The sequence below is a fragment of the Halichoerus grypus genome, chromosome 3 (assembly GCF_964656455.1).
Source record: "Halichoerus grypus chromosome 3, mHalGry1.hap1.1, whole genome shotgun sequence".
Lineage (NCBI taxonomy): Eukaryota > Metazoa > Chordata > Mammalia > Carnivora > Phocidae > Halichoerus > Halichoerus grypus.
Window position 1 is genome coordinate 6665360 of NC_135714.1, and position 15668 is coordinate 6681027.

At 51.3% G+C, this 15668-nt stretch overlaps 1 protein-coding gene across 7 annotated transcripts in view; it reads right to left on the bottom strand.

Moving 5' to 3' along the window:
• Positions 1–15668, bottom strand: part of SLC2A9 (solute carrier family 2 member 9) — a 222302-nt gene that overhangs the window by 73983 nt on the left and 132651 nt on the right. For all 7 annotated transcript variants that reach the window (XR_013446272.1, XR_013446274.1, XR_013446273.1 and 4 more), the window contains one exon: positions 11740–11872. Coding sequence is in view for 2 of the 7 variants with exons in the window: in XM_036110537.2 (XP_035966430.1) it covers positions 11740–11872 (133 nt within the window). In the remaining 5 variants the exon portion in view is untranslated. The remainder of the gene's footprint in view (positions 1–11739; positions 11873–15668) is intronic.

Sequence of the window (15668 nt, forward strand, 5' to 3'; positions counted from 1 at the left end):
GGAATAGTGGAAGTACTTACTAAAAGAAAAAAAAAAAACAAGCAAGCGAATGACCACAACAAAAACAGGCATCCTTCCTGGCCATGTGTATTCATGGGTTTATGATCAACCCTTGAGCTGTGGATGGATTCCTGCCCTGTTCCTTTACTCCCTTATGTCAACTCATCTTTCCACCCCAGCACAACTGCTGCCTTTTTCAGGAAGCCCTCCCAGGTGTCCCCCTACCAGCCCCATGGAGCTCTGTGCTCCTTCCCTCCTAGCTCCCGGCATGGGGCCAACTCACACTCATCTGTGAGGTGACCTGGTTCCTGTCAGACCCCCTCACTGACTGCTTGCTTCAGGAATCAGGGGCCCTGTCTGGTTTTGCTCCATATTTTATCCCCTGGGCTTAGTACATGCCTGCTACACAACAAAAACTCCAAAAATAAGTGGGCATGCAATGAACGGTGACTCCAGGAGGTTACTCATAACTCAGACTCCATTACAATGGCCTTCCCTGAGCTGCACTTCAGGCTTGTGCTTCAGCTCTTACTGAGGGTCCATATAAGAAAAATCATAGAAAAATATATTTTGCAATTGCTTTAACTTTAGTTTAAGATTTGATTATGTGTCTCAAGACCCTCTCTGGAGGGTCCCTTGTAATAAATGGTTTTTATTTTTTTTATTTTTTTAAAGATTTTATTTATTTATTTGACAGAGAGAGAGATAGCGAGAGCAGGAACACAAGCAGGGGGAGTGGAAGAGGGAGAAGCAGACTTCCTGCCGTGCAGGGAGCCCGATGTGGGGCTCGATCCCAGGACCCTGGGATCATGACCTGAGCTGAAGGCAGATGCTTAATGACTGAGCCACCCAGGCGCCCCAATAAATGGTTTTTAGAGTTGTGTGTAGGTAAACTCTGTCTCTCCTGAGAAACTGATTTGCTTCTCAGAAAGAGAGAGTCTGTGGAGGAATCAGTTCCTTTCTTGCCCTTGCTGCCAGGAAGCTCAGACACTAATTGGTATCTCCTTCTTGAAAGACGACAGGATGCCTCTCATGACATAGTCAGTTTCCAGGCACTGTTCTAAGCCCTTAATGTGAATTAAATCACTTAGAAGTTCAAAATAATCCAGTAAGATGAGTGCCTCAGACAGGGGAACCAAGCGAAAGGCTGCACTAGCTAGCAGATGGCAATGCAGGGACTTGAACCCAACCAACCCTGCCCCACAAGTCTGAGGTCTTAACCTCCACAGTGAGCTACCACTGGGTAGCTCTATTTTAATCAGCAGGGGCTCTTCCTTTTCCTTCCAGAGCCCTGAGTTTAACCTATAACACACACACACACACTCTTGTGTGCTTTATACGCTGTCTCAGTTTTTTCCTTAATTTCTATAAGGTAGAAGATGAAGTCAGTAATACTTATGAAAAAGAGAAAAAAGAGGCCTATAAGGTATGGCCTGGCGAGTTTGACCTTTAACCTCCAGTTTCTTCATCCCTATGGTAGGACCCTGTGTCCAGATTCCCTCCCAGCTTTGTGGTACTGTCCAATATCCAGATATAAAGACTGTAAAGGTTACTGCCACTCTTGTGCCAACAAACTACTGATATAGGAGCAAAAGGCTAATGGCAGAGGCCGGCTGCAAACAGTCACAGTTGACCAGCAGGTTAGAACCCAAACGTTGCCACCATCAAATGCATGACAGCATCACAAAGCTGAATGGGTTTGGATGGGCTGGTCCTCCCCAGACCTTGGCCCAAAGCTTCCCTCCTGCCACCTTTGGGGGACAGGAGGGGGTGATGACAAGCACAGTGGACTATGGGTCAGGAGAAGGGACTTTGTCCTAGCTCAGCCACTGACTTGTCTGGTGGCTTCAGACAAGACTCACTGATCTGGTCTCAGTTCCACATCAGCACGATGAAGCTGTTGCATTGGCATGAGCGCATTTCTAACTTCTGAAGCCTAGACGAAGCCTCCTGGTTTAAGCTCAGCTGCTCCCCTCCAGTCACATTCCACTACAACCAGATGTCCTCATGCTTTTGGGCCACACCATGTCTATCCCAGATTCTTGTGGTTTTATAGACAAAGATTTAGACTTTGTTTCCAGCCAAGCCTGGGTTCAAGAACTGGCCCCACCACTTACTAACTGAGCGGCCTTTGGCAGGTTATACCAACCTCCCTGGCCTGACCTGTAATGTGAGGGTAGGAACATAATCTCTTAGAGCTGGAGAACACTGTGACAGGTCCACCTGCATGTGCCTTTGTGCCCCAGGCCCTTACCATATGACAAGTCCATTTGTCCTCCCTTCTCTCACATCACTGCACAGTTAGGACACCCTCTGCCTGTGTCTCAAGTAGGTATCATTTATTTGTTCAAGTACTCAACACACATTTACTGAGCACCTACTATATTCCAAAAGATAGGTCTCTATAGCACCCTAATGTCAGTGCCTTGTGCTTGAGATTTGATTTTAGAGAACTCTTTAGAGAGCTCACTGTTAGACATTGTTCAGATAGTCTCCATGTCTGACTCAAACTGCTTTGAACTGAAGCCTTCATAAGCATGAAGAGCCTATGTCTTTATCGAACATTTTGTAAAAATTCCTTGTCTGGTTCTTTCCCTCTGAGCACACATCCAAACATCCTGACCCGCATACCTTCCGCACCACCTTGGGAGTGGCTGCAAGGAGACTTGGAATGGGACTTTATATATATGCTTTGCTTGGACTTGAAAATCCCTCCCCTGAGGAAGACCTCTTGGGTGCAGAGGTAGAAACTACCAAGGCATAAACATCAGAAGGTCCAAAGTGATTATCTGACACATGTCCCTGGTAAAACTGCTGGCCTGGGTAATAAAGCTGCCTCACGCCTGTCTTTCCCGCTTCGCCTTCTTCTCCTCGGGTTAAACTGCTCCATGTTCCCAGGGCAAGGAAGATTCTGGTGGCCATAAACCGCTTAGAGCGTGAAGCACAGAGCTTGGAGGAGCAGCGTGCTGCTGTCAGGTGAACTTTGGTTTCATTCATTCTTTCCGCACATGATCAGGGTGCACCTACTACATGCCAGGCCCTGTTCTAGGTGCTGGGCTTCAGCTATGAGCAAAACAGGAAAAGTCTCTGCCCTCGGGGAGCTTTCGTTGGAGGAAGCAGATGCTAAACAAATTAACATATAAATACACAATTTCAGGTACTAAGTGCTTAGAAGAAAAATAAATTAGGGTGAGGGACAGTGAAGAGGAGAGAAAGCATTTGAGCTACTGTAATTGGGGAAGGTGTTTTTGGGGAGATGCCCCTGCAGCAGAGACCTACATGGACTGTTGGGGAGAGGAGCCTTCTGGTTGAAGGAGCTTGTGCAAAGGGCCGGAGTGAGATGTGCCCGGAGCACCCCCCCATTTCCTAGCTGTGTCACATTCTGCCCACTGGGATCAGTCCCCAGTCACTCTGTGGCCTGCAGACCACATTGCCTGGACTCCCATGCTAGCTGATTCCTGGTAGATCCATCCATGAGAGGTGCGGGTGCAGGTCCAGGAGTAGGAGGAAGAAAGAGCCTCTTCTACCTCTGGTTGAACCTCCAGCACCAGGAGTGGTGGTGACCCCTGCTCAGCCTTGGAGACTGAGGCTCTGGGGTCCTTCCTGGCAATGGCAGCACCCACATTCATGCCCCAGTTCCAGCATCTGCCCTGCAGCCACGATGTGCTGGCTGCAGTTTGCTGAGGTGGGGGGGCTCTGCCTGATGCCCCCTGCCCCACATCTTTGTGACCATCCCCCTGCATTCAGTACTTTTCTGAAGTATTCTTTCTGATCTCCTGAGGGGAACGCTGACCAGGGCGCTAGCTCCGTGACCTGAATCCCTCTGCATCTTTGTCTCCTCATCTATAAAAGAAGGAGCAGGAACATTGGAGGCTTTTTTTGGTGAGGATTAAGGCAGTGGATGCAGCACACTTAACCTCTGTTCGTTTCCTAGTGCTTCTGTAATGAATTATTACAAACTCGGTGACTTCGGACAGCCTCACAGGTCTGGAAGTAAGAATCCGCAGTGGGTCTCAGTGGACCACAGTCAGGGTGTTGTCAGGGCTGTGTTCCTTCTGGAGGCTCTAGGGGAGGATGGGTTTCTTTGCCTCTTCCAGGCTCCAGAGTCTGCCTACATTCCTTGGCTTGTGGCCCCTCCCTCCGTCTGCAAAGCCAGCAACCTTGGGCCGAACCCTTCTCGTGCTGCTACCTATCTGGTTCTTTCTTGTCTGCCTTGCTTTTCCACGACAAGAATCCTTGTGATTACATGGGCCCCTATTGGGAAATCCAGGCTTATCTTCCCATCTCAGAAGTCAGTCGATTAGCAACCTTAATTCCATCTGTGATCTCAGTTCCATTGTCGTGTAACCTACAATATCCATATGTCCTGGGAATTAGGATGTAGCCATCCTTCAGAGGAGCGAGATTCTATTCTGCCTCCCACACCAGCACATAACAGCAACTCAAATGGTCAGAAACATTTGAACCCAGTTAGTGCTCATTGTTCTGTGCCACCTCTCTGTCCCTTAGTTGGAAAGCAGGCCACTCCAGCAATGACACCTGTGATCACCTGTCATGTGAGCTCGTTCATGGGCGGTAGCAGACCCTATGCACTTGCTTTCAGGAGCCCTGGCAGCAACACCATTTCTGTCCCAACGTGCCAAGTCCTGACCTCAGAACCCGGAGCCGGACCAGCCTGAAGAAAGCATCTCGCCCAGTCCTGATTACACAGGTGGAGAAACCACAGCTCAGAGAGGTGGTGTGACAGGACCGGGTCCCCTGACCCTGGCCAGTGTGTAACACTGCACTCTGTGGTCTCTCTCAGCAGCTGTCATCTGGAAGGACTCAATGAGACTGATGCCGCCCGGGAAGTAACTGGCAGGGACGCTCAGACGACGCACATGCAGTTCTGCTGCTGAGCAGTTTCTCACCCACAGACCGCCCAGTCAAAGCTGATGAGTCTCGGGGCCCCAAGGTTGGGGCTTAAGAGTCTCCCTTCCACTCTCCCCTGCAGGAGCTCCCTGGCTCATAAAATATTAATATCAGCATCCTTGTCATTTCATTAAATGCCCAGTCTATGAAGAACGAGTTACAGGATATTTGGGGGCTGTTCTAGGATGTGTTTTGTTGCCCAGGTACACCCATCGATCCCCCTCTGCTCATGAGAGTGGCAGGCTCTGAATCGGTGAGTCCTGAGAGGGGACAAGTATCATATGCTGCCTCCTCCTAGAAAGTGGGGCCGTTCAGCCAGAACCCCATCTCCATCCTCATCATATAGGACCCGTGAGAGGCCAGATGGGAGGTAATTGCAAGAATCTCCCTCCTGGGAGTCAGGGGGCCTGGCTTTTGAGCTCCAGCTCCAAAAATGGCCAGGCTGGGGATGACAGCAAGTTCCCAAATGTCTCTGGGTTGAGTGGCTCACCTGTGGATTTGCCTTTGTCCTGCCAAGGCATTCTGGGAAATTCAGTATTTTTAATGACCTTTCAAATGAATCGTCTTCAACAGACTGGAGCACACTTTCAAGGGCTTGATTTCTTTTCAAGGCCTTGATTGTCTATTCAATGCGTAGCCAATGGAAGTCTATGCTGGATGCGGGGGACATGGCACTTAAGGAGATGCAGTCCCTGCCCTTGAGAGTCTCACCATGTGGGGAGGGAGGGGGAGTGACAGAAACGGGCGGTGACGCCACAGCGTGGCCAGGGCTGGGGCAGATGACTGGGGGGGAGGGATGGCGTGGGACCACGATGGTTAATGTTATGTGTCAGCATGTCTGGGCCATGGCACCCAGACAGAGTTGACCCTTGAACTGTGCGGATCCACTTACAGAAGGATTTTTATACACTACTCTTTGCATTTTCTCTTCCTTATAATTTTCTTCGTAACGTTTTCTTTTCTCTAGCTTATTTCATGGTAAGGATACCGTATATAATACCTATAACATACAACATGTGTGTTAATTGACTGTTCGTGTTATTGGTAATGACAGAGGCTGGTCAACAGGTGGCTAGTAGTAGTTAAGTTTTTGAGGAGCCAAAAGTTATATATAGATTCTCAGCTGTGCAGGCAGTTGGCAGCCCTAACCCCCACATTTTTTAGGGTCAACTATATTGGGTCAAACACCAGTCTAGATATCGTGGTGAAGACAGTTTTTAGATGAGAGTCACATTTACATTGTTAGACTCTGAGTAAAGCAGATTATTCTCCATAATGGGAGTGGGCCTCATTCAATCAGTTGAAGGCCTAAAGAGAAAAAGACTGAGCTCCCCAGACAGAGAGGTAATTCTGCCAGCAGATGGCATCAGACTTAACTGGCAACACCGGACTCTTTCCTGGGTCTCCAGCCCAGCATCCCGCCCTGCAGATTTGGGACTTGCCAATTTCCACAATCATATGAGCCAATTCCTTGGAATAAATCTCTTTCTGTATATGTATTTATAAATTTTTAATATTTACACAGGCAACGCACCCTGTTCTGTTTCTCTGGGGAACTCTGACTAACACAGGGCCACCCCGATCCTGCTGGGGACCTCAGGGAAGGCGTCACCCCACCTCACTTCTTAATGGATGCGCGGTTCTAGAGGTGCGTGGCTTCCATCAGTGTGGTGGCCAGGAGAACGTGACCACAGACCCCCGGCCACAGGGACAGAACTGACCAAGGGCCACAGCTGCTGTGCTCTGCAAATCATCACCCTGGGTGTCCAGGCCGTACTCTTCAGGGACTGCTCGCAGATAGTGGTAGAGCACAGCAGGGAAACTAAGGCATCCTTGTTCTAGGGACACAGGGCTTCCCTGGGGCTGATGCTGCTGGCCCCGTCCCTCCCTTGCCCACTGGGGGTCCGACAAGCATCACGGTCTGTCAGCTCCCTCCACATTTACACAGGCAATAATTCCGATAAAATCCTCGCTGCTTAGGCCACTTAGTCTCCACTTCTCAGAGGACCCAGAGGGACACAGTCAGTGACTCACACACCGAAGTCTGAGCTCCATGGAGAAGCACTGAGCCTTCCATGGTAATGAGCTGGACCAAAAGGAAGACAGACATTTCCAACTAGGCAGCATCTCCGGGTCCTCCCCATGGCCCTCTGAGGCAGGGCCAGTATTGCAGAATGCCGTGGAAGGATCTTTGCGATGCCCAAGAGATCTGTGGGACCCGAGGCTATGGCTGGGCCCAGGGTGCTCATGGCCTCTATGGGAGCTTGTTTCCTTCACCCTCTCAACCAGGACCTACTTGATCTACCACAAATGTTTGTTGATGGGCTGATTTCAACCACATGATTACAATCCCTGCACTGGATGTTGCCACACATCCGTGGTCTCATCTGAGCATCCTTCTGGGCCCTGGAGATAAGCACTGTGTTCCTCCCATTTCACAGGGTGGGAAAACTGAGTCCATGTCCGAGACAATGGGTGACTTGCCTGGGCTCACAGCTACCATGCAGGGAAGCAGGGGCGGCACCCAGCCCGGCTGCCTCTCCAACCACGCGGGGCCCGCAGCGCAGCCCTGAGACACACGGGCGCCTTCCAGACAGCCAGGGAGCGTCAGAACATCAGCAGTGAGGTTACCAGGTACACAAAGGAGAGAAAAGCATGTAAACTTAATGGCTGACGCCAGAGTGTCTCTGAAGGATGGAAGTGATTTGGCTGAGAAAAGTATTTTGACAAACTCCTGGAGTGGAAGGTGTTTGCTGAAATCTGCATGTTGTCTGATTCCAGCTTCGGAAGGGAAGGCATGCTAGCAGGAGAGGAAGACGAGCTCCAGAGCCATCTGGAAGGCAGAGGGGACAGCGGGCAGTGGTGAGAGGGGAAAGAAGTAGGTGCTGAGCGGTGGGGACCCCGTGCCTGGAGCCCTTCCCAAGATCTTCAATATCGCCTTGAAATGCTCCGGTGATGTGGGGTGCGTGCTTGCTGCTATGGTGTTTGAGGAAACCAAAGCAGGGGCTGAAGTTCAAGTTGGGGTGTTTATGATGCGAGACAGAGCAGCATGCAAGGAGGCTGGTGCCCACGACAGTTCGGAGCCCAGAAACGCTCAGGATTTCCAAGACACCCTGAAGAGGGCTTGGACCTTCCCTGTGCGGGCAAACGGGGGTCCAGGCAATTCCTCCAGCTCTCGGGGCGCGGGCAGCCCCAGCAGACTCAGGGCTGCACACGATCGGCCCCAACCACAGACACAATACAGAAAGCATCCCCTGCTTGGCTGGAACCCTGGACCATTCTCTCAGTTTAAAGGGAGTCTGTCCTGCTCTCTGGAAGGAAGCGTATGAGCAATTTCAAGATGTGCCTTCATGCTCTGGGAGCTCAGGGTGGTTTCTGAGCTGTCTTCCTGCCCCTTTTGACCCTTGGGTATTTTGTAGGAAGGCACCTGGCCCTCTGCTTGGCAGCCAGCCCACGAGCAGGCTCCCCAGCCAGGGCAAAGGGAGCCTGAGAGACAATTACGCCAGGGATACCAGGTGGTGGGGTGGTGGCACTCAGAGGTCACTCATCCCATAAACATGAAGGCAGAGCACTGATGGAGGAGGAGCAGGTGACTGTGCTGGCAGAGGCGGGGACAGGACCTCGGAGTCCCTCTGCCGGGTTCAGGAGATGGTATCATCTTTCTGATTGGCACTAGAGCTGCCCCTCCCCCTCTCTCCTGTCATCTCCGGGGGGACACAGTGTGCCAAGAGTCCCCAGGTAAGAGCGGGCCTGGGAGGGGCTGGCCACCCCAGGGCTTCCTTCCCAGGCACATGGCTTCGTTTCTGGTGGATGCCTGTGGTGGGTAGGAGCCTGTGGGCACATCAGACGTCCTCCCTTATCAAGAGCCCACCCAGCACAAACCACAGCTTTCTCACAAAACCTATGCCTGCTTCTTCCCCTGCTGTTCTCCTTGTTTCTATTATTTCCATGCTCTTTTTCTCTGTTCTCAGTGTTTCAGGGCAGGCCTGTCCAGGAGCCCATGAGTGGGTACTCAGCTCCGTTCATGAGTGTCTGTGGTGTGGATGGGTTGCATCGATGGCCCTGATTTTATGACCTCCCTACGTGTGTCCTTTGCTCTATAACCGTGCACCCCCTCCCACTTTGACAGTGCACTTGGCCATGAGCGTTACTTTGGCCAACAGGATTTTAGCTGATTTGAAGCTTGAAAAACTGCTTGTGTCTTCCACTTCCTCTCTGGGACCTCTGTGCTCACTAAGAGAATGTGCCTGAGCTAGCCTGCTGGAGGATGAGCCCGTGGAACAGAGTTGAGGCGAGCCTTGATCAGCCAGTGGACCACCAGACATGCCGGAGAACTTCTGCTAAGACAAGAAGCATTGCGAGGGCAAGCCCTATCAAGAGGAACAGAAGTTCCCTGCTGGCCCATAGACTTGGGGACGATAAATGCTATTGTCTTAAGCCAATGAGTTTCAAGGTGGTTTGATATGCTGCATTATTATGTCAATTGTTGCCTCCTGCAGGGCCCCTGTTCCCCAAATTACCCACAGACCAGACAAGGCATACGTGCCATAGTGCCAAACCACCTGCTAGGTAATAGAGTGTGTTTTGTTATGCTCAGAGGTCCCAGAGCAAGAGGGTCGGTGTTCAAATCCTAGTGCCACCGCTTGCTAGCTTTGTCCTTGGTCAAGTTAACCCTGCCTCAGTTCTTGTTTGTTTGTTTGTTTTAAAATGGGAATAATAATGTGATCTACTTCCCATGGTTGAGAGGCTTTATGGTCTAATACATGTGAAGTGCTTAGAATGATATAGTTCTCAGTCCAGATGAGTATGCCCGTCCCTCTTCCCCTTCCCCCCACTTCCTGGGGGGGCTGGAATGCCAGTCTGGGGCTCCCCTGACTCCCCATCACCTGGCACAGGGCCTAGCACAGTAAATATCCATTGTTTGCTGAAGTCTAGAGGGAAACTCCACTTTTTATTAGCACAGATGCAAATTTCATGATTCTCTTTGAATCTAAGGCCAGTGACATCTTTGTTCTCTGTATAAAGCACGCATATTTAATATTTATCATTTTTTATAACTGGATTTCTCCCTCACTGCCTACCGTGCTGTGACATAAACCTGTTTCACTGTCAGGCATTTACACATGCGGCCCGTTCCAACCGTGCTTAACTGATGCCTTTCCTGAGAGTTCTTGCCGATGAAGCAGGAGGGATGGAACTAGAGAGTTCGCCACCTTCCGCCGATCCATAACCTGGCTACTTTTGGGACTCAGAGCCTCACGTTAGTTTTGCTCCAGAGCCTCCACCATCTGACAATCAGCCTCCTTCTCTGCAGCCTGACTTCTGGATGGTTTGCCTCCCCACGGGCCCCATGAGAAGTCCCCTGGAACACGACCCACTGATGTCCCTTTGTGCATGAGCGGGGTGGGAGGGAACTCTGCTCTGGTTCCAGTCCTTCTCTTGTTGCCTGCAGTTGTCAGATGGGTGAGGGCTGCTAACCAGGGTCCCCCCTGGAGGGGAACAGGGCTCATGTCCCACCCCCACTGCTATGCTCTTGAAAATTTCGTGACTATGGGCAGTCTGCTGAAGAATACCTGTAGCTCCCACCGTATTTTTAAAGGCCTCCAGAACCCAAAAACCGAGAACCACAGCCATGGTTAGGTCACCTCAGCCCTGTACGCCTCAGTTCTTTTGCGTAAACAGTGAAGTAATGAGAATGTTCTCTGATTCCACGTTTTTACAGGAATGTTGTAAATGAGAAAATGGATCCCGACCATACACTGCTAGGCAAATAGAGGCAATTATTAATATCCCATTTGTTAATTCAGAAAATACTTAGGTTGTTTGGATTTTAAAAAGCGTTGTGCACATTATATTAAACTAAAGACTATATAATTCTCAATTTTTTTTCTCAGATGTGGACATTAGTGAAATTTAGGTCAGAGGATAGGATTTGGATAAGAAAATGGACAGCGTTCTCAGAATAATGACAGCAAATGCTACTATGAACCTCATATGAATCATCTAATTTAATCATTGTAACAAGCCCAGAGGAAGGTTTCTATCATTTCCTTCTACGGATGAGGGTCCCGATGCTCAGGAAGGTCAGAATAAGGTCGGGCGGCATGTGAAGGCAGCACTGGTCCACCCAGCCCCTCCTGCGTAATGGGTGCTGTCAGCTGTCTCCTTGTACCAGAAGAATGCATTGTTCATTCCACGTTGTCTGTCTGGGCAAAATGGGATGACATTCCGGGGCTAGGAAAGCCTCTGATTCTGAGTGCTTTGCATCTGGCCCAGCACCTCGCCACTCAGGCGATTTAAGGAAAGTGACCTAAGACCAGTCCCCAGCCGCACTGTGGGCATCGTGTTTCTCTCCCATAATCTGGGCATGCTCTGTCTCTTCCCAGGGTGGATAGCACCCAGCCCTGTGCCGGCAGGACATGGCTGCTCATTCTGCACTTGCACTTTTCCCCTCCTTGTGAGTGTTAGGACAGCAGAACCGGGAAGTGAAGAAGAGAGGATGTAGGGAGAGAGCCACATAGACCTAAACCGCTAAGAGATTAGGTTCGTGCTGTCTTGTGGTTGGGACCACCCGAGAGGCAGCAATAGGGAGACATCGCCTAGAAGTGAGCAGACCTGGGTCTTATCCTGCTCTGTCCTGGCTTTCCCAGGCTCTCTGTGTGATCTGTGTCCCCACTGCGGGCTGTTGGGAAGATGAAGCAATACAGGGTGTCCAGGGGCACCTGGCACAGAGCCTGCAGCGAGGAATGGCCCTAGGTCCCGGCGTGCCCTGCAGCACTGACCCCATGAAGAGGCTGGGGCTGTGTGGGAAAGGCCATGGGCCCCTACCTTTCTCGGCTCCTGCCTGGTCATGCTTCTCAAAGAGCAGGTAGCGTGGGCTCTCAGGGAGAAAGGGCAGGCTCACCAGCTGCACAAAGGCGGGGACAGCAATCATTCCAAACAGGTATGGCCAGGTGCTCTCCTGAAGGGAGAAAGAGGAGGCCAGTGAATGGATGTGGCCTCCGGTCATCCTGCTGGGGCGGGCCCCTGGGCCAAACAGCATCGGCCGTCAGCAGAAGTCCCTCCTGCAGTGTGTGATCCCCACCAAGAGGCTGAGCAAGGGAACGGACACAGGTTTGGCACCAGCCCCACGTGTATGACATTCTCCATGCACGAGGTCGGTCAGTTCTCAGAGCCATCTGTGAGATGGTGACCTGGGGGGCTCAGCGGGGCCAAGGCCACTCAGGGATATCAGGGCTGGTGGATGCTATGACCCCTGGGGCATCGTGGTGAGCCTTCCTGTTTGTGCGGCCTGGGAAACCACACTCGTGGCCCCTGGAATCTCCGTCTCATCCCCTGTGGGCCGGGGACAGTCCCAGCCACTCCACAGGCTGTCCTGAGAGTACGATCGGATAGAGCTTGGGCTGTGGGGCCTGGCTCACAGCAGGTGCACACAAGAAACTACTGTTTTCATTGGTGCCGGCCCCCAGACGCCTCCGAGGCCCACAAGACCTGACCCATCGCGGTCCTGTCGGAGGACATCCAGGACAGTGGCTGGAGCTTCCCTGACTCCGGCAGGTGAGTGTGGTGGGGCTGGGGCACAGCGGGCCCCTTAGGCAGGGGAGTCTTCCCTGTCCAGCGGCTGGGAAAGCAAGCAGGGCCCTACAGCCCACGCCACTCAAGGGGCATTTGGGCTACCTCAAGCGGCAGCCATCACCTTAATGCGCCCACAGCACCAGGAGCTGTTCCTATGCTGGTCAGAGCAGCCTTCTTCTTGAGCTTTTTTTTTTTTTTAACCCCCGTTTACAAATGAAACTCTCACTGTGCCTCTGCAAGAAAAGAATGCCAATGGGAGGCAGTTCTGATGGGGAGAAAGCAAAACGCTCAATGCCAAATTCCTGACATGTTTTATTTCCTCACAAAGCGAAGGAGGCCCGCAAGGAGGCATGTTCAGACCTGGAAAGACTTGACACAATGGGCTGTTGGGCCGAGGCTCAGGTGGCTTCGGGTCGGGTTTTGAGTGCCCTCAGGGGCAGAACTTCCCTCTAGTGTTCTCCCAGGGCTGGCTCCCTAAAGAGGCCCCTGAGGCCAGAGACCCCGGTAAGTTCCCAGTTCCCGGAAGGCTCGAGGCTCGAGCAGACAGGGACCCCTGAAGCACGGAGCAGGCCAACTGGCTCACGGAAGGGCAATGCCCAGGTCCTGATTTTCAAGAGACCTTCGATCCTTCTCCCTTTCCTGTGTAGAACAATGATTTATATTCACAAGACTCCTCTGATGTCACCACTGTGCTGGGAGGAACCGGCCAGGCCAACGCCAGCTTGGGGTTTGGTGGGGAACTCCAAGTGAGAGACCAGGGGGAGGTGGAGGGCAGACTGGTGGTTGCTGGGGGCCGGAGGGAGCGGGGACGGGGACAGTGACTGCCCCCGGGGATGGGCTTCCTTTTGAGGGATGATGACAATATTTGGGGTTAGAAAAGAGCCATGAATCAGGGAAATCCAAATCAAAACCTCAATGAGATACCACCTCACACCAGTCAGAATGGCTAAAATTAACAAGTCAGGAAATGACAGATGTTGGCGGGGATGCGGAGAAAGGGGAACCCTCCTACACTGTTGGTGGGAATGCAAGCTGGTGCAGCCACTCTGGAAAACAGTATGGAGGTTCCTCAAAAAGTTGAAAATAGAGCTACCATATGATCCAGCAATTACACTCCTGGGTATTTACCCCAAAGATACAAAAGTAGGGACCCGAAAGGGTACATGCACCCCGATGTTTATAGCAGCAATGTCCACAATAGCCAAACTGTGGAAAGAGCCAAGATGTCCATCGACAGATGAATGGATAAAGAAGATGTGGTATATATATACAATGGAATATTATGCAGCCATCAAAAGGAATGAGATCTTGCCATTTGCAACGACGTGGATGGAACTGGAGGGTATTATGCTGAGTGAAATAAGTCAAACAGAGAAAGACATGTATCATATGACCTCACTGATATGAGGAATTCTTAATCTCAGGAAACAAACTGAGGGTTGCTGGAGTGGGGGGTGGGGTGGGAGGGATGGGGTGACTGGGTGATGGACACTGGGGAGGGTATGTGTTCTGGTAAGCGCTGTGAATTGTGCAAGACTGTTGAATCTCAGATCTGTACCTCTGAAACAAATAATGCAATATATGTTAAGAAAGAAAAAAAGAAGAAGAATGTAGCAGGAGGGGAAGAACGAAGGGGGGGAAATCGGAGGGGGAGAAGAACCATGAGAGACGATGGACTCTGAAAAACAAACTGAGGGTTCTAGAGGGGAGGGGGGTGGGAGGATGGGTTAGCCTGGTGATGGGTATTGAGGAGGGCACGTTCTGCATGGAGCACTGGGTGTTATGCACAAACAATGAATCATGGACACTATATCTAAAACTAATGATGTAATGTATGGGGATTAACATAACAATAAAAAAATTAAAAAAAAAAAAAGAAAAGAGCCATGAACGTGCAGCTTTGTGAATATGCTAAAAACCACTTTAAAAGGGTGGATTTTATGGTAGGTGAGTTATAGCTCTGTTTTTTTAAAAGACCGAGGGAGAAAGGAAAATGGCATGCGTGTAAGTGGGATTTTAGCTACGCCTACTTGGTGTGCGTGTGTTGTTGCTGATTTTGTTTTTCCTTAGAGTTTACCTGCTGCCTCAGGAAGAGCAGAACAGAAAGCTGAGGGGCAAGACAAGGGAATTAACCCAGTTAAGCTCCTACTATGTGCCAGGCGTGGTGTGAGCTTGTCACACAATTGTCTCATTTGTCACACAACTGTCTCATGTCACCTCCCGGCAGCCAGGGAAGCCAGAGCTGTTGCTGCGTGTTCCAGATGTGGAGACAGCAAAGCCCGGGCGGAGGCTGCCAGCCAGCAGCTATGCAGGTGGGAGTCACGCCAAGACCCCCAGGCGCCCCTGCACCTTAACAGAGGGGCGCTTCCAGGGGTGAGATCCTGGGAGCTGCCAAAGGGCGGAAGGAGGAGGGGGGCAGGAAGGACAGTCCTGGAGTAGGAACAGCATGTACGACTGAGGCCTGATCTGCCCAGGCTCAGCGGGAAACAACCACTGTGGCGAGAACGCAGGGCCAGGCGATGCCAGAGACATGGGAGCTCGGGTGGAGGCTGGTCAGGGACGGTTCTGCTGCCATTCCATGGCACGTGGACGTGGCTCCGAGGACCACCAGGAGCTGGGGACGGCTCTGCACACCTTCCCCTTCCTTGAATTGACAGTCCAGCATTTCTGGTCTCATGCTGTCAGGGACCACAGTGCGTGGATTTCTATTATTACTGACAAGCCAGGTCTGTGGTAGAGCCTGTGATCCGTGGTGTCGTAAAGGTGAGGACATGTGGACTCTTTCCTAAGGACATCACTCTGGCTGTGGTCTGGTCCCCACTTCTGGAGAAAAGCGGATACTACTGAGCTCAAGGGGGGCCGCCCCTAGCTCAGGATGCTAGTGGTGTCTGCACCGGGAAGGACAATGGCAGGAATGTCCAGAGTAGAGCTCGGGGGACATTTTACTCAGGAGGAGCTGAGCTTAGCCCACAGTGGAGTTCATGAACTTGGTTCCTATAAAATCCCAAATCCCACAGCTGTCTGGATTTGAATCCTGCCTCTATCCCCCGTTCTCTGTGGCCTTGGGCAACCTAACTGCTTATGTTCAGTCTTCCTTTCTGTAAAATGGGGATAACACTAATGTCTGTTCACTGGTTATCAGGAGCGTTACAGGAGTTAACGGATATATCAAGGGCTCAGCA